Below are 21,412 nucleotides of genomic sequence, written 5' to 3'. Positions count from 1 at the left end.
ATGTCCGCCCAATCATTCAATCGGTGCCCTACGATGGTGTTCCAGTGTCGGGCGACGACTTCGACTTGTTTTGTGCGGTTCACAAGGGAGCAGGAGCCTGTCGTGGAGCCAGAAGCTGGAATCGCGATCCACGAGTAAAATGTGTGTGTGATAAGCATCGATTCCATGGCTCACCTGCCGTATATAGTAAGTACCATGGATGCCCACGGGTGGTTGTGAGGAGAGGCTTCACGGAATACACGTGTGTCCTTGTTTCCTCTCAAATTCGAATAGAAAAATGACCATGGCAACTTTGAAATGAAAAAACAAGTCGACCTACCTACCTAGTGCATGCCCTACGTACTGCCCCAGCGGCCTAGCTAGTTCATGGTGATGGTGGATCGATCGTCGTGGAAGCTAGAGCTAGAGGAAACACGAAACGGACGAAGGTGGTGGTGGCATGGGCTTTGCTCGAGGCAACGAAAGGCGAAGCCGAAGCCCAAGCCCAAGCCCAAGAGGGACGTGGGACGGGTGAGGAATGGGGTGACCAAACTTGTGCACCGGTGGACTGGCACCATATGAAGTCACGAGTGGACTGCCACAGGCGGTGGACGAAGCCACGTATCAGCAGCCTGTCGCTTGCTCGTAAAGGATCGTCAATCGTGGATTATAAGCTAGATTGGTATTTTTCTCTTACACTAAATCAGCTCGTAGTAAATAATCCATGATGTCCATCATGTGGCTTTTCGCTCCACCTAGGCCTACAAACGGCATACTTATTCAATTCCAACATGTGCGTCGTTTCACTTTTTATCATAAATCAGACTTCTCTGATCTCGACAAAATTTCATAGAAAAATAAATTAGCATGTACGTATAACGTCAATTCGTTCCATTAAATCCACTTTGAAATATGTTTTGATAGCTTTGTTTAGTAATTGTAGTTTGTAGATGTCAATATTTTTTAGTCTAACAGTACAACTTAAGGATGATTACGTCTAAGAGTCTATGCTCTACAACGAGATCGATATAACATCCAAGGCGCCGAAGGACGTCACATTCCCATGGTCACTCCGTGTGTCACTCAAGGCAAGTATTTTTATTTGAAAACTAGCCCCGGTGGGAAATCGGTCTGTTCTTTGATTTTGAAATCAAAGGGATTGAGAGCGATTGAGGAGATTAAATCCCCTATAAGTTAACATTCCCTCAACCCCACTCAATCCTCTCCAATTCCTTTGATTCCCTTTGATTTCTAGCACAAACAAATAAGGCCTGAGTTGTCGCTCGGATCATAAAACAGTGTTGGACTTTGTTTTGTCACTACCTTAGATATATACTATCTCTATTCTAAATTATAAGTTGTTTTAGTTTTTTTCCTAGATATACATAGTTTTGATATGCAGTTAAATACATATTATCTCTATATATAAAATAAAATAAAAATATATTTATAAAAAATCAAAACATCTTATAACTTGTAATACAAGCGGACCAAATATACCTTTTTTTTAGCAAAAGCGGATCAAATCTCTAAATACGATTCCTGCACCAAAAGCGGGCACCCGATAGTGCCACGTCACCCGCTAACCCATCGACCGTTCGATCTGGCAAACAAGCGAAATCGACCGTCGGATCAGGGTCTTCGCGGGTCTCTACCTGTTACGCCGCAAAATCGGGCCATCGGGAATGCTCGCGAACCCGTGGACCGCGGACTCATCCCCTCCGCCTACGACTGCTGCACTCGTGGCCGTGACTACGGGGCGCCCCGGCGATCCCGGCATGGGTGGGGGCCCCAGAGGCACCGGCGATCCCGTCGTAGGCGGGGTGCGAGCGCAGCAGTCCCGCCAGCGACCCGGCCTGGTCCCGCGCGGGCGTGGCGGCTCTGGCCACCCCGGAGCCATCCCGGTAGGCGCAGGTACCGGCCACCACGCGTGGCCAGGCGGCCAGGGGCCATCGTAGCCTGGCTACGGGCGCGCCTCGACTCCTCGCCGCTTCTCCGCCATCGCCAGCGACCACGTCTGGCTACGGGCTGCAGGCCGAGGAAACACACGCAACGCAGCCCACCTCACCGCAAAGCTTCTGTGCGTGGCTGCCGCCACCGTAGCCCGGCTCCCGTGGGTCGTGTCGTGAAGCAAGCCTGCATTGGCGCACGGCCGTGGCTGGGTTTGCACAACGCCTATCGACGACAGTTCGTGGATGACCGGGGATGGTGCCAGTGCCAGCAGCTGTCGTGCACGCTGCCTGCTTGACGAAATGCCATTTGTGGGATTGGCCACGCTGCCATAGCAGGCATGCACCCCTATGGTCCTTCACCTAATAGATATGGAAAGCGACGAGGAGAAGGAGAGCATTGACGCCAACTACGTCTTGTTGTACCTTGAGACCTTCCCCAGCCGGTGGTGGACAACGACGATCCCTCTGAACAAGCATCTCTATAACACAGGTACGCAAACAACTGAAGGAAAGAAATGCATCAGAGTTGCCAGCTCAAACACTTCCGTTACTTCAATTCCAACATGCATATAACAATAAACTTCCTTGATTTACATGATATGGATTTGAGAAGCGGAAAATCAAAATGCTGGAATAAATGATGAATTTTTAGGCCAATCATACACAAATAAGGAGCTCATCGATAAAATATGTTTTTGATTGCATGATACTTTGCATATGTCAGTTTGTAAATTCCATTAACATCAATGTGTTATTATTCACTGAAAATTGTATCTTTTATTATGAATTGTGCGGCTGCTTGTCAATTAATTGTCAGACTGTCCAATGCGTTAATCACATTAATCTTATTATAATTTCAAAGTACATGTTGCTTTCAAGTTACTTTTCTTTACTGTGTATATGCTGAGCTACCGCTTGCTCCACACCTCAAGTATATTCTTGGATCTTAATTGTTTCAACTGCATTTTTTGTAAAATCCTAATTTGGTCATTGCAGAGTGCTCCCTCCTAATTCTAATTCCATGACCCTCTCGGCCTCTCTGTTTCTTTATTGCACTTGCAGAATCTTACATGTATTTTATAAGATAGAACTATAAGTGCAGGGCGAGCTTAGAAGCCTAATCCTGACCCTTAACCCACCACCAGTTTTGCTGCAATCGAATTGACAACTGCATTGTCGGCCGCCATCCTTAAGCCTACTGCTGATTTCAGAGGCTCCCGTGGGTGAGAGAGGAGTGTGGGAAACCAGAAGGTAAACAATCCTCATTCAACTTCTACTCTTGATCTATTTAATTGGGTTTATAAATAAGCCAGATTTCAGTTGCTTTAAACCATCGACAACCCCTTTGTTCTTAATTTACTTGGCTAGATCATCTAATTTGAGCCCTGAAAATCACTACCAGAAGTTGCAAATCATCCGCCTCCCCTCTATTCTTAAACTACTCAGCTAGAGCATCTATTTAGCCATGAACAAAACTAAATATATAGCAAGCACCAGCCACCAGTATGAAAAGTGAATAAAGGAAAAAAGAGGTGGGTGACACCATTGCTAACCTCTATACTGCACAAGCAGCATTGTTCTATCATTTCCTCCGAAATTGCTAGAAAATTTAGCTTTTTATTCAGATTACGTAGCTATTATGTATAGTATATTACCGAAAAGTGACAGCCACAGGATAACCGGATCAGAGCTAGCACATACCCCTTCACCGATACCTGACAGCAATACACCAGCACAGCATATTGGCCCATCAAGGCTGGGACTACCTTACTAGGCCGCCGTATACAACGAGGCTGCTCGATACCCTCAAAGGCTTGGGCCGTAATTACAGAAGAGAACATGGGCCGTCCAGTCACTCGTGGGTCTGGCGGAGAAGCTCCATGGCGCGGCGCAAGGCGCCACCGAAGCGGCGGACGTCGATGGTCACGTTCTGGCCCACCAGGTACGCCGCCCGCAGCGCCATCCACCCTTCCCTTCTCACCGCCGTGGGGTCCCTCAGCACGCGGTGGTCGCGCGGGTACCGCCTCGCCAGCGAGCTCTCCTCCACGGAGATGCCGTAGTGCACGTACCGGAGCCCCGCGTCGCGCGCGGGCGCGCCGAAGTCCTCCGCCGCCATCGCGTCCAGCCCGCCCAGCGGCACCACCTGCACCACCACGGCCCCCGCGGGGAGGAACACCAGGTTGGCCAGCCCGGCGCCGTGAACGCCCACCAGCACGTCGCACGAGTTCACCACCCGCGCGAACGACGGCAGGTCCGCGTGCCGCGCCGGCTCGCCCACCACCACCTCGAACCCGAGCGCGGTGGCGGCCCGCGCGATGGCGCCGGCGTTGGTGAACGCCCGGGTCGACTTCCGGGAGATGAGGAGCAGCCTGGGGCGGACGACGGAGGAACGGTTGCCGTCGCTGAGACGGATGGCCGTGTCCCGAGTCAGGCCGTAGGATCGTCGGGCGAGGAGGGTGAAGTCGGCCATGGAGTACTCCCCGGCGGTCCTCGCGGCGTCCACGCTCATCTCCTTGTGGAACTGGAGGCCTAGGATCACGTGGGGGTAGCAGAGCACGCCCCTGCTTCCCCTGCCCATGTCCACTACTGCGTGCCGGGACAGCCCACCGAGCAGCGGCCCGAACTTGTCGAGCCACCATGGCTGGGCGTCGCTGACGAGGAGGTGCACGTCGCCGCCGAACCGGCGCGTGGTGATGAACAGCGGGACAAGGACGTCGGTCAGGTCGTGGAACATGTTCCCCGCGTAGCCGCCGACAGAGAAGACGACCGCCGGTGCGGTGTGGCTGGCCGTGCATCGGGGAGCAGCGCCGGCGGTGTGATGCGACGACGCCACCGTCACCTCAGTGACGCGGGCGAGCGCGTGCGGGTCGTTCTTCCTGCCGTGCGGCTTCATCCTCCATGACTGACGCTTCGCCCACGGATGGTGAATGACGATCGTGGCATTGGGGAGGACGCGGACGTCGCCTTTCAGCTCGCACACGTCGGATCTCGAGCTCGAAAAGTCGCACAGCACTGGCCCTTTGATTCTGCCTGCAACATCATAGACAAAAGCTGAGTCTACTGGCCGATATTGTTCAAGCTTCTTCTGTTTGACCCTCGACCTCGAGCGAGTGAGGATCCAGGAGGTCAGATTGCTTGAATATATGCGTTAATGAATCATGAACTGTCAACTTAAATTTCTCTGAATATTTCGTGTCTGGGTGACTGAGTATGACATGTGCTCCACATACCGTAACGATGAGAGCCTAATCTTTCCTCTCCCCACTTTACTGAAGAAGCCGGACCTACTGAAAACAACAAGCTCACTGCAAACAAAACGATAAGAGAGGTCAAATAAGCATCACTAAACTCGTGGAAATAAGGTTAAGAGTCAGGGTTAGTGCAAGAACTTACATGTTTGCAGAGGAACCGCGGAATGCCGGAACACTGTGGCAAGTGATATCGGCGCAAGAATGCATCCTGCAAGAAGCATCAATCCAAATTTGACAGTAAAACTGCTGACAGTTTTCTTCTCACATGCCATCTTGTAATGCTAAAACCTTCATCTATGACTGATACACAGAAATAGTTGCCATGCTTTATATTCGTTTCCATCTGACATTAGGAACATTCTATTGTTCCTCTGTTAGAGTGTTAGTTCAAACATCTGGACTAAAACAAGTGACGTTGGTTGAGAGATTCTGCAGGCTCCAACAGCCAAGAATAGGAAGCAGGTCCTGAATGGGTCGTCGTGCAAAGTTAGATGAGCAAACTCCACGGAGAAAAGAAACAAAAGCAAACTATGTGTCTCACTCACCTTTTGGTTTGGTAGGAATGTGGTTAGTGTGCACTGCTATTGAAAGTCTGCATGCTTGTTACAGTAGAAAGCAAATATTGCAGAAGACGCTCTCAAACGAGGCATAGTTTTGATTACTTATCAGAGTGTATCCGCAGATAAAGGTAGGATACAAAATTTCAAAGTAAACTATTAAATCACTGGAGAACATGCTTTTTCAAACTCAAACTAAATCTAGTATAGGGAACAGAGGATGGTGCACAATCAAATGATCAAATCAGAACAAAGTAACAATAAATCTGAATAGGTACCTGTTCAGAATTAGTTGCAGTACACATGAACCAGAACATGATAAAAAAGGTCAGGTGTTAGACTGAAGAGAGAATTGTTCCAGTTAGGTGACCCAACCCATTTTTAGTGAATAACTACATCTACATGGGGGGTTCTACTCATAGTCAAATCCTCTTTGCTAAAAACTGAAGCAACATATGATTTGAGCAACTAAATTTGAAAAATTGTGTGAGCAAAATGGAGAGTATAGTGTCAGATCGTTGGGCACAACTGTGCTTTTAATTTAGCATTGTAAACCAAGAGTAGCCTCTTACCTCTGTAGGAAATAGTAACCCAAGAGGGGAAAATATTTCCTTGTAAATACACTATTAAATACATAAACGATACATGGCAGTAAACTGCAAGTGCTAAAAAACAAATTTACAGATTTGTCATGTCTCATTAATCTCTAACAACTACTCCTGACTCATAGTGAGATAAATGGAAAAGCAAGAGCAATTATCAGGTCCTTGCCTTTTGCTGATCTAAGATAACATTCAAGATCCTTCCAGGCACATAAATTCTCTTCCTGATGCCTTTTCCATCAAAATATTTGGAGAGTTTCTCATCTGAGGCTGCAATTTGGAAAGCGTCATCCTCAGAGCACGCTTTGTCAACAAGGATTGTACCCCTGGTCTTTCCATTGATTTGGACAGGGAGTACAAGCTTTGATTCCTCCAGGTACTCACTTTTTGCCTGGGCAAAAGAAAAATGGCTCAGCGTATTTTTATATATGCCATAAATCACAGTATTTCATGCATGGGTGAAATTTCACTATCACTAGATATGTTGAAGGGAGCATATATAAGAATACTAATCCAATTAGATGCATCGTTGTAAAATACTCTTTAAGTAAGGCATCATGGTAGCAACTGATAGCAAATCCTTGTCACGAACTGTAGGCAAACTATTCCCACATAATTTTTTCTTGAACATGCAGGAAAATACTGCAGTGTCTTCTATGCTTATTCAGATTAGGTTGTTTTAGTACCTAGCAACCATGAACAAGCAGAACAAACTTTCTGACTAGATTTACATTTTCAAAAGAATCATAAATGTATGTCATTCAGCAACAAGGGGTGATGCACTAAAGCAGGATAGGTTTAATGATACCTCTGGAAACTGTTCATAGGCCAATGATTGTGGATGTCCGAGGCGAAACCAAAGCTCCTCAGCCAAGTGTGGTGCAAAGGGTGAAAGCAGCAGAATAAAGGATTCAATAACAGTTTTTGGCTGGGTTTCCCACTGTAAAAGATAAGAGTCACATCATGTTCCTCCGTAAATCATGGAATATACAACCTTTAGCTAGTTAGCTCCCTCTATATATAAATGCATGTCATTTTGGACATGGCATGATCCAATAGAGCCAATGCTGACTAGTAATTTCCATTGTGTAAAAAGGAATAGAGCAATGGAAGTACTTGGCGATGAGGATATTAGTTTTACTTGCACTTGGTCAATCCAAAAATATTTCTAAAAGCTAATGTTGCTAGAGAAATTACAAGAAGTTTGGTTTCACCTTGTATGCAGCATTCACAAACTCCATCATTGCAGATATTGCAGTGTTAAATCTTGTTTCTTGAATTTCCTCCGTGACCTATGCAAACCAAAATACCAAATAATACATCAGTCAGTCATCAGCCACAATTAGTCAATCACAACAGTACAAAAAATGAAAATGATCACTGAACAAATCTGTATGAAAAGTGACTACACTGAACATTATAAAACATTGAAATAGGAGTGCAAAACTGTATGTAATGACAATTCTATTTGTGTCAATCCCACCTAGGCATGGGCATAACTTTTCACATGGAAACTGATAAATAAGCATAGAACTAGCCACCTCTATCATTGGATCTAATAAGTATATAAAATAACTAAAATGGCAGGTTGAATGAGTTGTGGGATGACAGTGTGTGCATCCTTACTACCACACATCAACCTGAATGTTATAAGATGGACCTGATTTTCTCTTATTGTGTACTTGGAAGTTATAGGACACCCATGTTATGGCCAGGACGTACTGCACATGCGAAGTATTCATGTGAATAGTAGCAATAGCAGTGCTGTGGTTTGGAGGATAGTTTCTTCATCACCAAGTTTATATATTTCCTAAATAGCTTGAGTAGTTTCCATTGTAGAGATCATATGAATTCATTTACATTAGAAGTTCCTAAAGCAACGATATACACGAAAGTTAGGAGTGGCACCAATTGAAGAAAAGCTTGTCCAACATGGCAACATCAATTGAGATGGTTTAGACATGCCCAACAGCGGCCCCAGAGGCACTGCTGCATAGTGACATCCTAAGGTGTGCATATAATGTAAGAGGCAGGAATAGGCTAAACCTGACAGGGAAGAGGCAGTGAAAAGAAGACATGAGAATGGAATATACCCAAAAGAATCATCTTTGGTCATAAAAGTTCGCCGAAACAAATAGCTGATATGCTAAACATTTTGCATGGTTTATATTTCAGAGGGCACCAGTGAAAAGAGTTTTAGCTGCTAACAGTGACAATTGTGACCTACCCTTGCAATACATTTGTGAAGAACTCGAAGCTGATCCAAGGTTGGTTCATCTTCAGTGGTCGTGGTTCCATCATTATATGATCCATCAGGTAATTGTGGACCAACTATGAGTCTCCATGTTCTTCCAAGGAACCGGTGCACACCTTCGATTCCCCCAGTGCTCCATGTCTTTGAATCTCTGGAAGTACGATATATCCCATCAACATTGTCGAAGCAATTGTACTTCATCTGTAAATATTTATACACACCTCAATGGCCCCATGAACATTTCGTACAAGCGAAGAGAATCAGCACCATATTCTGAAACAACATCATCAGGGTTGATGACATTCCCTCGACTTTTACTCATCTTGTAGGCACGAGCATTCAGACGAATGGTTGCATCATCCTTCAGAACATAATGATCTCCAACTTTTGTAACCTTGCCAAAAATGAATCAGGAAAAAAAAATCAAACCCCAAACTTTTATTGCACCAATTGATAATGAACACAAGTACCAGGTGCAGACCTTATCTGTAGCTACTTTTTCTTGGTAGCAATCAATCAAACTTGAGTCTGAGTCTGCAGAAACCCATCTGCCTTCGTTGTCTCTATACGCAGTGTACTCAACCTGTTACAGCATTTATTAGCAACAACAAAAGAACATGTAGAAATTCTGGTAGAAAGTTGTCACCTACTTCTCCTAGTATCAATCCTTGATTTATCAGGCACTTGAATGGCTCTTTAGTGGAAACTACGCCCATGTCATAAAGAACCTATGAAACACCACTTAGTTAGAATAAAGGAAGGGCAGACGATAGTGTATAGTAGAACAAGAGAGAAAACCATTGAAACCCAGATATTAACCACTGGTTCCCAGATTTTCTAAGAGCAATGGATTTTGGCTAACAGGAGCTAAATTTCTGATGTATATTGGTAAATAAGGGAGAAAACCATTGAAACACAGATATTAACCACTGGTCCCCAGATTTTCTAAAAGCAATGAATTTTGGCTAACAGGAGCTGAATTTCTGATGTATATTGTATAACTTTAAAAATAGCCAATTCAGGAGTCCTTGATATTATTCAAAACTTCATGCACCAAATCCCTACTCATCTTTAATCAGCAAAAATCAATAGTAAAAAAACTCAGCCCAAGGGGAGAGACATCCTGAAGGCATTGCTTGATAAGTCGAGAAAAGGCACCTCAAAGCTGGCTCTTACCCATATTGGGACACCGTTGCCACAGGAGTCTTAGAGTATCTCCACCAGTCTTCCAATAATCTATCCCCAATATGTAGGTATTGGGGTAGCCCAATATTATTTTTGTGAATATTGGAAGAGTTGCTACAGCAGTAAAAAAAAGGGCAGACCCAGTGCCGGAGGCTCCCACATGAGTGGGGTCTGGGGAAGGGAAAAACCGAGGCAAGCCTTCCCCCCGCAAAATCTGCGGAGAGGCTGCTTCGAACCCATGACCTGGTGACTCAGTGAGACAGCTCTCACCACTGCACCAGGCCTGCCCTTCTCCCAAAGTCCCAATACTCGTAGTCCCATATAAAAGATGAGGCCCACAGGTGTGTATAGGGAAAAACATGGCTGAAGAGTGGTAGTTCGGATGGGCCCCATGCTATTGGGGCAGTGCAACTCCCCCTTTATTTGAGGGGAGATTATTGGTGGCCACCAAAAAAGGGAGAGGTATTGGGAGACTGCTGAAGCAAGGAAAAAGCACAGTGACTCCAATATGACAGTTTTATGGGGATAGGGGGAGGTATTAGGGGACTGCTGGAGATGCTCTTAACCCATACTTTTTGGGAACATACAGCTAGGGGACTTTTTTGCGAGAACCAGGGTTTGAGCCCTTGTTGGTAGCCTCACAACTGGAGGACGACTTGACCATGCTACAAGCATGCTCTCGGCAAAGTCATAGTAATGCAAACATGGTAGCACTTGCAACAAGATATCAACAAATTAAGCTTACAAGGTTTGCATGGGACAAGAAAATAACTAATTTTTCATCACCTTTAATGGAACTATAGAAGGGCACAAACTTGTATTCGAACATAAAAATTACCTTGTGCCAAAATCTTGCATAAAGCAAGTGCAAGACAGAATGTTCAGCGCCACCAACGTAGATGTCAACTGGACCCCAATACCTGTGTGATATGAGAAACAGAATACAGTTAGTTCCACCCCTCATGGGAGATGACACACGAAACAAGGATGCACCTTTCTTTAGCCTTGTCAACCAATATACTGCAGTTTTTGGGATCCATGAACCGCAAATAGTACCTGAAATAATGATTTCATGACACTAAAGATGTAAGGGCTCACAAGCTACTTGCAAAACCAGAAAGGATATGTTTGAACAATGTGGGAACAGTTTTCCAATTGACAGTATGATGTTAGAATTTGATGCATTCTTCTATGAGATAATAAGGCTCCTTTTATATATTAAAAAAGATTCTCCAAATGCTCATTGCTCATGATTGTTACAACAATTAGAATATGATAGAAGTTACCAGCAAGATCCAGCCCATTGTGGCATGGTGCTTGTTTCTCTTCTTGCAGGCTTCCCAGATAAAGGATCCATGGTTTTAACCTGGAAAGGCAGTAAAAACAGTTAAATAGTAAATAGATGTGCTGAGTATGTGCAAGAGTAAAAGAATGATAAATGGAAGTTTTGCTAACAGAGAAAGGGGTGAACTCAAGTGGTAGTTTAACTAAATTTCACGACACTGGTAGACAGATGTTTCTTGTAGTTTCAAACAAACAATGTTCATGTCAACCAAATGTCTTTCTAGCGTGCTAACTAAAAGACATAGCGATGAACAATGCATGCAGTTCAAAAATGGAGATGAAATGCAACTTTTGGGGACTTGTGTTTGACCCCCCAAAAAAAGGCTTTTGGGATGGGTCTTTTATACACATTTTCTAATGCAATTTTGGGATTCACACAATATAATCATAATTTTATATTTCTATTTTCTTGCCTTCAGAAATTTCCTTCTCCTATCTAACTCAAGAAGTGTTTCCCACTTACACTCTTCTATATCTAAAACAGCCCAGCCTCTATGCTCCCTTCCCATTTGACATTCTGATTTCTTCTTCCATTATGGTTATTTTAGATTTCTAACAATATATTGCCATTGCACAGTAAAGTCTCAAACAGCTTATAGTCATACCCAATTCGTTGCTTTGGTCAAAGGTGGCTCCCCAGTACCAGTTGGAGTGAAATCATCCAATTCAGGAAGAGTTAAGGGCAACTCATCTTCTGAAAGAGGAACCATTTCATTGGTATCATCAAGGTAGCTCACAGGGAAAGGTTCACCCCAATAACGCTGTCTGGCAAAAAGCCAATCTCGAAGCTTGTAGTTTACCTGATATTTGGTTCTCTTCAATTAAATTCTGGTGAAAGTAGTATGCACAACATTATTATATGATGAAGCAGGATGAAAGCACCTTTTTCTTTCCAAAACCATTACTCTCTACCCACTCAATAACTTTCTTAGCAGCATCTTGGGAAAGCATTCCATTAATATTCAATCCAGATGAAGAACTGGATGAATTAATCATGACGCCATCATCTTCATATGCCGCCACCAGATCACAATTACCATTTGGTGGACTTACAACCTTAATGATTGGAAGTTCATATTTCACAGCAAATTCATGGTCACGAGAATCATGTGCAGGCACTGCCATGATAGCCCCAGTGCCATAGCTGCAGCGAGGCAGCCAAAGATTAGAATGCACAAACAGTCAGAAACAATAGTAACAAGTGTATTTTTTAATCTTTCTTAGATATTTATTAAATTAAAGATAATTCCAATAGCTTATTGGTCAGTTTTATGAGTAGCAACAATATTCTGCCAGGTGATCAGGTCCCTTACTGGATAGCAAAATTTTGTTCATGGTAAAAAAGGAACAATAGATCCAAATTAAAAATGTATGTATATGGAGAACTGAATTAAGCAAACTATAGTAAGACACTTGCCTTTAATACTGCATAAGAAGCGTAAAGTATTTAATACATAGATGTAAAAACCTAGCTTCTCTACGACTCTACCAAACTACAATAAGAAGCGTAAAGTATTTACTAAATAGATGTCAAAACCTAGGTTCTCTAGCAAACTAGTCTAAAGTTTCTAGCATTTGATCTTTCAGAAACAAATGAACAAAACAATGATAATGCTCAAGACAACATCAGAATACACAAGGAACATATGTTGACAAACCTTCCTAGAACATAATCTGCCACCCATATTGGAATGATTTCCCCGGTTGCTGGGTTCTTAGCATAAGAACCACTGAAAACCCCAGTTTTTTCCTTCTGAAGATCAGTTCTTTCTAGTTCACTCTTTCTTGCTGAAAGTTCTCTGTATTCCTCTACCTGCCATTTCCAATTAGTCCATTATATACTTCATTTTTTTATGATGCTATAGTTAATTAAGGACAAAAGAACATACAAGTGCTCGTTGTTCCTCAGATGTTAGAGATGACAGTAAAACATGCTCAGGTGCCACAACAAGATACCTGCAGCAGGAAAAAAAAAACCATCTCTATATTTTCCATCTGGGTCAATAAACAAGTAATATGCAACAAGACAAAAAAAGAGAATCAAAAGTACACACGTTGCACCAAAAATTGTGTCAGGCCTCGTTGTGTAAACCAACAAAGTGGCACCTAAGTCATGTCCTTCCTGGTCAACTGCAGAAAAAACAAGTTCAGCACCTTTTGATCTCCCTATCCAGTTTCTTTGCATTTCTTTGATACTCTCAGGCCAATCAAGATCATTCAAATCTTCAAGAAGACGATCAGCATAAGATGTTATCCTCAGCATCCACTGGCGCATTGGCTATAAAACAGAGGAGAAAATGGATAGCAGCAATATGACTTTTCTGCATATAGGTACTTAGCAACCATGCATTGAAATGAACAAGCTCCGCAGATTCTACAACATACCTTTCGTATAACAGGATAACCACCACGTTCACTCACACCATCTACTACTTCTTCATTTGCCAGGACAGTTCCAAGAGCAGGGCACCAATTGACCGGTACCTCGGCCTGATTGTAAGATATCAATGCCAGCCTAAAAATCATTGAAAACCACAAATGCAACACTAAGAACATAAAAACAGAATCCTAAAGATGAACAGTACAAAATAGTATATCACTATAAATAAAGAAAGTGTGAAACAGGAATTATAGCAAATGATAAGCATATTTGTAACCTAAGATTCAACAAGAATGGCAGAAAATAATATTTCTGACCTGATAAGCAAGTCCTCTCTTCAACAGTTGAAGGAAAATCCATTGTGTCCATTTATAATAAGCCGGCTCTGTCGTGGAGATTTCACGATCCCAATCATACGAAAAACCCAACGATTTAAGCTGCAAAAATGAGAAAACATCTTCCTAATGAACCACTGGTAGTCAAAGTATGATACATAATACTTTTACTTCTCTTTCGGTAGGTAGAGATATTAAAAGAAAAGGTAAACATGTCTCCACGGTTCACAGAAACTACAAATGGAATGGAAGATTAGCGCTTTTTTTCTAAATGGAATGACATGGACATTTCTTTTGTGTTTTCTCAAAAGAAAATGTAGAACATTATTTTTCAAATGCTCAGCTGTATAGTTGATACAAATCAAACATTGCTCGGTACTGCATTAATAACTTTCAGGCTGATTACACAAAGAAGCACCCCACAAGCATTACAAAAAGGTCCACAAAAGAGTTATACAGGTTGCTTCTTTTTTACATCTTATTAAGACCTGCATACATGGTTATATTGCTCTAGAACACTTGACAGTACCACAATCATATCCAGGGACGAGGCTAGTACTAAATTTATGGTGGTGCACAACGTTAACAGCAGTGTAGAAATATGCCTTCTTACAACTGATTTTATGGTCAAAATAAGCTACTTAGTATTAAATATTTTTTCTTGCCTGGTGCCGGTGCACCACCCAAAATCAACGTGGCTTCGCCCCTGATCATATCAGCACAGCAAGCTTGTCATTTCATACTACAGATCAAGCATCAGGACACACTTTTAGTATAGATATAGACTAACATGGCTAATGGCAAGTGCCCAGTCTTTTTTTTTTGGCAACCAAGTGGTAATGCAATGATTGAAAAGTGCAAATCATATCAGAATGGGAATGCATAAAGAAGCATGAGAGCTCCATTTACTTGCTACCATAATAGCTTCTACATGCTAGAGGCAAAATTTGCAGCAACCATACATATACATGGAGCATATTACCTGTGTGCGGAAGCGCTCAATGTTCCTTTCAGTGGTAATCTTAGGGTGGGTTCCCGTCTGAGCACAGAGTACATATGTCAGATAACCACAGTACATGGTAACCCTTTGAGATGGAAGGCTATATGTGTAGCTGTAAGCCCTGCTTCCCAGGCACATTTAGTGTATTTAAGTTTTTAGTTAATCTATGTCATTAAGTCCTTGGGTAGCCCAAGAGTTGTGCGGGTACCCAGACAGCTATTCTGTCTAGTTAAAGCTCTAGTGAGCTGTATGTAACCAATGCAGTACTTATCCTCTATATATTGCAATGCAGTCGCCTGGGAGAGTTGCCCTGGCTGATTATTTCTCTGTTACCTCCAACAATTGGTAGCAGAGCCTAGGTTAGACACCTTCTCATCTTCTCCATGACGTCAACCTCCTCTGAGCGCCGGGCTAGGAAGACCAAGGGAGCCACTGAGGGCGAGCTGGGCGACCCCTCTGGCAGGGCTGCGCGCCTAAAGGCAGCAGAGGAGGCGGCGGCGCTGGCTGTCAAGGCGGCACAGCAGGCTGCAGCAGCCGCGGAGGCGGCGGCCAGGACAGCGCAGGAGCTGCGGACGGAGATAGCAGCAGAGAAGGGAGATGAGGAGGAGGAGGAGGAAGAAGAAGAGGAGGACCGGAGGAACCGGCGGCCGCGGACTCCGCCGCGGGACAGGCGTCGTTCGCAGTCACCACTGCGTGACCGAAGGCGTCGTGGCGGCGGTCGCTATGAGTCGCCGCAAGGCAGGGTGGTCTACCGCGATTCCGGCAGCGGCACATCATGGCCAATGCTGGACAAGACCAATTATTATGAGTGGAGCCAGACGATGAAGCTCAGGATGCAGGCGCGCGACCTCTGGGAAGCTGTCGAAGGAGGCCCAGTGCAGTTTCGCGACGACAGGCGAGCTCTGGAGGTGATCGTCGCTGCTGTGCCCAAGGAGTTGGGGCTCCCGCTCCTCGACAAGGCGACGGCAAAAGAGGCATGGGATGCCATCGCTGCGACTCGTATCGGTGTGGACAGGGTCCGCCGAGCGACGTTGCAGCGACTGCGTCGGGAGTGGGAGAACATTGACGTCAAGCCTGGCGAGCCGGTGGAGGATTTTGCCCTGCGGCTGTCAACTCTGCACCAGCAGCTGGTGCTTCATGGAGACAGGGACATCGATGAGGCGCGTGTCGTGGAAAAGTTTCTGCGCACGGTGCCGACCAAGTACGCGCAGATCGTCGTCGCCATTGAGCAGTTCCTCGACTTCGAGGCGCTCACGCTTGAAGAGGTGACAGGAAGGCTCAAGGCGGTGGATGACCGTGAAGCGCAAGCTGTGACAGAGCCGGTGTCCATCAACGGCAAGCTGCTGTACACTGAGGAGCAGTGGCGTGTGCGTTTGAGGAAGGAGAAGAAAGGCGCAAAAGAAGCTGGCGGTTCTGGTTTCAAGAACCAGCGCGGCGGTGGCGGAGGACGCAGCCGCGGAGGTGGACGCGGACGGGGCAGAGGTGCTGGCCGTGGCGGCGGACGTGGAGAAGGCAATGGCGCCGGCCGTGTTGGCCCCAACACGTGCCTCAACTGCCATCAGGAAGGGCATTGGGCGCGTGAATGTCCCCAGCCACGCCGTGATGGAACAGAGCGCGGCGGCGGGGGAGGAAATCGTGGTGGACGCGGCGGCGGAAACCGTGGAGGAGGCCGTGGCGGCGGTAACCAAGCTGGGCAGCAAGGAGGACATGAAGGGCGTGCCCAGTTTGCTGAGTGTGAGGAAGATGCAGCTCTGTTTCTGTCTCACGGCTTCATTGAGATGGAACAGAGCATGCCGGAGCTCAACTATACAGCGCAGCGCGTTGAGTTCTTTGAGCCACGTGCGCATGCTTATCTGGGAGCAGATGATGAAGAGATGGTTGGCGGCTGGTACCTTGATTCAGGCGCAACACACCACATGACTGGGCGGCGTGACCTGTTTTCAGACCTGAACACGGACGTTCGAGGCACGGTTCGGTTCGGGGACGCGTCCAAGGTGGAAATCAAGGGCGTTGGCTCAATTGTTTTTGAAGCAAAGACTGGTGAGCATCGTGTTCTTCATGGAGTTTATTTCATTCCGGCGTTGAAGAACTCGATCATGAGCCTCGGTCAACTTGATGAGAATGGCTCAAAGGTGGTGATTGATGATGGAGTACTGCGGATTTGGGAACGCAGCAGCGGTCGCCTACTGGCCAAGGTGAGGCGTGGCGCGAACCGGCTGTATGTACTGCATATGAAGACAGCACAGCCAGTGTGTCTTGCTGCGTGCAGGGATGAGAAGGCGTGGCAATGGCATGAGCGTTTTGGGCATCTGAATTTTGAGGCCCTGCGGAGGCTTGGCAAGGAGGAAATGGCAAGAGGGATGCCAAAGATCGATCATGTTGAGCAAGTGTGTGACACTTGTGTCACCACCAAACAGAGGAGGCGATCATTTCCTGCTGCAGCAACATATCGTGCTCAGGATCACCTTGAATTGGTCCATGGTGATCTCTGTGGGCCAGTTACACCAGCAACTTCGGCAGGTAATCGCTATATTCTGCTGCTTGTAGATGATGCCACACGATTCATGTGGGCAGTGCTGCTGTCATCTAAGGATGCTGCAGCAGATGCTATCAAGAAGGTGAAGGCTGCTGCAGAGGTGGAGAGTGGGCGTAAACTGAAAGTTCTGCGCACAGATAATGGAGGAGAGTTTACTGTTGCAGAATTTGCTGCTTATTGGGCCAATGAAGGAGTCAAAAGGCATTACAGTGCTCCTCATTCACCACAGCAGAATGGCGTGGTGGAGCGTAGAAATCAAACCGTGGTGGCCATGGCACGTGCCTTACTCAAGCAGTGCCAGATGCCAGCCAAGTTTTGGGGGGAGGCAGTGATGACTGCTGTGCATATTCTGAATCGGTCACCAACCAAGGCTCTAGGTGATGTCACTCCCTATGAAGCATGGCATGGTCGAGCACCCACTGTTGGCCATCTGAAGGTGTTTGGTTGTGTGGCATATACTCGCCGTTTGTCTCAGCTCAGGAAACTTGATGATCGTGGTGAAGCTGGAGTATTTATTGGCTATGCTGAAAGAACCAAAGCCTATCGAGTTTTTGATCCAGCATCTCAGCGTGTACGTGTCAGCCGAGATGTGGTTTTTGATGAAGGAAGAGGTTGGGATTGGACATCACCAGCAGCAGGTACGTCTGGGGCAGCTGGTAGTGATTTTGTGGTGGAATTTCCTTGGGAGGAAGAAGTCCCTGGAGTTGGAGGTTCAGTGCAGTCACACTCATCTCCTCAGCCCCATTCTGCCTCACCTGAAGCTTTCCCAGCAGCAGAATCGGTGCTTGATGCAGGAGAAGAGGTGTCTGAGACATCCAGAACGCCTTCACCACCACCAGCTCCAGCCAGCCCACAAGTGGAGCACGTGACTCCCTTGGAAGATGATGAGGAACGGCTGGACACTTATCACAACGACGAGCAGCTGCGCTATCGTACCATAGATGGCATATTGGGCGGGGAACAGGAAGTTCCGCCGCCGGCGCAGCGCTTGTTCGCAGAGCTCCACCTCACCCACTCTGGGGAACCCATTTCTTATGCAGAGGCAAAAGATGATCCTGCATGGCAGGCAGCAATGAAAGAGGAGCTGCGCGCAGTTGAGCGCAATGGCACCTGGGAGCTTGTGTCTCCCCGAGCTGGCCATCGGCCAATTTCTCTAAAATGGGTCTACAAGCTGAAGAAAGATGAGAAAGGAGATGTGATCAAGCACAAGGCTCGGCTTGTTGCTCGTGGGTTTGTGCAGCAAGAGGGTGTTGATTATGAGGATGTGTTCGCTCCTGTTGCGCGCATAGAATCAGTGAGACTGCTGCTTGCTCTAGCTGCCCAGGAAGGATGGACTGTTCATCATATGGATGTCAAGTCAGCTTTTCTAAATGGAGAGCTCAAGGAAGAAGTATATGTCCAGCAGCCACCTGGGTTTGCTATTCCTGGGGAAGAAAGCAAGGTATATCGCCTGCACAAAGCTTTGTATGGGCTGAAGCAGGCACCCAGGGCGTGGAACGCTAAGTTAGACTCTACTCTGAAGGAAATGGGGTTCAAACAGAGCAAACATGAAGCAGCAATTTACAGGAAAGGTTCAGAGGGCTCAGTGTTGCTGGTTGGGGCCTATGTTGATGATCTGATCATCACTGGAGCAGTCAAAGATGAAGTAAAGGCTTTCAAGGAAAGGATGAAATCCACCTTTGAGATGAGTGACTTGGGTTTGCTCAGTTTCTACCTTGGCATTGAAGTGCAGCAAGGCAAGAATGGGACCACCATGAGGCAGACTCACTATGCCAAGAAAATCCTAGAACTGGGAGGCATGTCTGATTGCAATCCAGCAGCTACACCAATGGAAGAGCGCCTGAAGCTCAGCAAGCATAGCACTGCCAAGGAGGTGGATCCAACTCAGTATAGGAGGCTGGTTGGAAGCTTGAGATACCTGGTTCATACCAGGCCTGATTTGGCTTTCTCAGTGGGCTATGTGAGCAGATTCTTGGAGAAACCGACCACTGAGCACCAGCAAGCAGTCAAGAGGGTGCTGAGGTACTTGGCTGGAACATTGGACTATGGTCTGCAGTTCAAAAGAGCCCCAAATTCTGCTAGGTTTGTGGGCTACTGTGATTCAGACCCAGCCGGTGATATTGACTCCAGCAAAAGCACAACAGGTTGTCTGTTCTTCTTTGGCAATCAAGCAGAGGGTGGTGGCTTTGTCTAGTTGTGAGGCTGAATATGTGGCTATGACTTCAGCAGCAACACAAGCCCTGTGGCTGTCAAGATTGTTGGCTGATTTGTTGGGAAGAAAGGTGGAGACTGTGGAACTGAGGGTTGACAACAAGTCTGCAATTGCACTTGCTAAGAACCCTGTCTTCCATGACAGGAGCAAACATATCAGAGTTAAGCAACATTTTATCAGGGATTGTATTGAAGAAGGCAGCATCAGGACTGAGTACATCCCTACAGCTGATCAATTGGCAGACATTCTCACTAAGGCTTTGGGCAAGGCCAAGCTTGAAGATATGAGAAGCAGAATTGGCATCAAGCAGATCAAGAAGGGTTGAAGCAGGTCTTAGGGGGAGAACTGTAGCTGTAAGCCCTGCTTCCCAGGCACATTTAGTATATTTAAGTTTTTAGTTAATCTATGTCATTAAGTCCTTGGGTAGCCCAAGAGTTGTGCGGGTACCCAGGCAGCTATTCTGTCTAGTTAAAGCTCTAGTGAGCTGTATGTAACCAATGCAGTACTTATCCTCTATATATTGCAATGCAGTCGCCTGGGAGAGTTGCCCTGGCTGATTATTTCTCTGTTACCTCCAACAATATGAGGGCATAAAGTAAAGTGAAAGTTATAAACGACCTCAATAGCGTACTGCTCAGCAGGAAGACCAAATGCATCCCATCCCATTGGATGCAAAACGTTGAAGCCTTTCATGCGCTTGAATCTTGACAGAATGTCAGTTGCCGTGTATCCAAGGGGGTGCCCAACATGCAACCCAGCCCCGCTGCACAACATTTTGAAAATAGTATAAACAACGAGCAACACTATCTAGTGCTGATTTAGGATGATTCGGCTCCTAGATAAATCAAATTGCCGATCGCACCCGTCTCTCTCATGAAAGAAAAACAGGCATAGCATAATCGCACAGGCACCGATTTACAATTTAGTGCAAACAAAACCGTGGTGAACTTGAACGACTGCAGCACACAAATCCGCGCGGTGCAAATAGAGATGGCCAGAGGGCACCTTGCCTGGGGTAGGGGAACATGTCGAGGATGTAGCACTTAGGCTTGGAGGTGTCGAGCCCCTCGCCGATGTCCGTGGTGCGGAACGTGCGGTGCTCCTCCCAGTGCCGCTGCCACCTCGGCTCGATCTCGTCGAACGGGTACGCCCTCCTCGCCTCCGCCTGCGCCTTCCCCATGTCGGCCGCAGCGGCGGCGTTGGCACAACAGCGAGCTCGGAGCGGCGGGGAGCGGCAGACGGGGAGGAGTCGGTGGCGGCGCCGGTGATGGCCCGCGGTAACGGCGGGAGGCCGCGCCTGGAGCTGGAGCGGGAGTTGGAGGGGCCATTGCAGCGACAAGGCCATCATCGGGGAGCGTGAACTGAGCGCCCAAGCCTGCTGGCCAAATGTATAACCCCGGTTTGGGATAAGGTTTTAGAATTTGGAGAGAGGGAGAGGGATGGGGTGGAGAGGTGGCCGGGTGGGGAGAGAGAGACGAGAGAGAAACAATTCATCAAGTTGCTGTATTTTGGAGCCGTAGCAGTTTTACGGGGCTGTTTGGCGTAGCTTCTTCCAACAGTGTAGCGATACTGTAGGATAGAGCCGTTGAATGTGTAAATCGTGGCATCTCTAATTCCTCCTCTTTATAGTTTATTTTTCTTCTTAGAAAACAAAATGGCACCTTACTACCGTGGTAAACAGTGATATTACGGAAAATGAGAGGAGGAGCCGAAGCTACACCGAAGGGGGCTACATCTGTGTCATCATCTATTGCAATTCCATAACAGGGAAAGCTGCAGAACCTCTGCGGCTCGGCTCCCAGAAACAAATCATCTACTGATACAG

At 46.3% G+C, this 21,412-nt stretch overlaps 2 protein-coding genes across 2 annotated transcripts; both read right to left on the bottom strand.

Moving 5' to 3' along the window:
• Window positions 1-3,528: 3,528 nt before the first annotated feature.
• Window positions 3,529-6,180, bottom strand: LOC136461877 (alpha-1,3-arabinosyltransferase XAT3-like). The gene is made up of 3 exons (XM_066461232.1): window positions 5,325-6,180; window positions 5,162-5,236; window positions 3,529-4,961 (listed from the first exon to the last, which is right to left on the bottom strand). The coding sequence occupies exons 1-3, from the start codon at window positions 5,452-5,454 to the stop codon at window positions 3,784-3,786; spliced, it is 1,383 nt and encodes a 460-aa protein (XP_066317329.1). The 5' UTR covers window positions 5,455-6,180; the 3' UTR covers window positions 3,529-3,783.
• Window positions 6,181-6,247: 67 nt separating this feature from the next.
• LOC136461876 (leucine--tRNA ligase, chloroplastic/mitochondrial-like) lies at window positions 6,248-21,013 on the bottom strand. Its single transcript, XM_066461230.1, has 20 exons — window positions 20,598-21,013; window positions 20,206-20,350; window positions 14,822-14,878; window positions 13,822-13,941; window positions 13,510-13,614; window positions 13,179-13,402; window positions 13,014-13,080; window positions 12,783-12,937; window positions 12,007-12,268; window positions 11,730-11,924; window positions 11,067-11,146; window positions 10,774-10,836; window positions 10,619-10,700; window positions 9,246-9,323; window positions 9,077-9,178; window positions 8,817-8,989; window positions 8,569-8,746; window positions 7,556-7,633; window positions 7,150-7,281; window positions 6,248-6,732 (listed from the first exon to the last, which is right to left on the bottom strand). Exons 1-20 carry the CDS (start codon window positions 20,933-20,935, stop codon window positions 6,499-6,501), a joined length of 2,868 nt encoding a protein of 955 aa, XP_066317327.1. The 5' UTR covers window positions 20,936-21,013; the 3' UTR covers window positions 6,248-6,498.
• Window positions 21,014-21,412: the final 399 nt, after the last annotated feature.

This window comes from Miscanthus floridulus, chromosome 6 (genome assembly GCF_019320115.1).
Source record: "Miscanthus floridulus cultivar M001 chromosome 6, ASM1932011v1, whole genome shotgun sequence".
Taxonomy (NCBI): domain Eukaryota; kingdom Viridiplantae; phylum Streptophyta; class Magnoliopsida; order Poales; family Poaceae; genus Miscanthus; species Miscanthus floridulus.
This window is presented reverse-complemented; position numbering and strand designations above follow the sequence as displayed.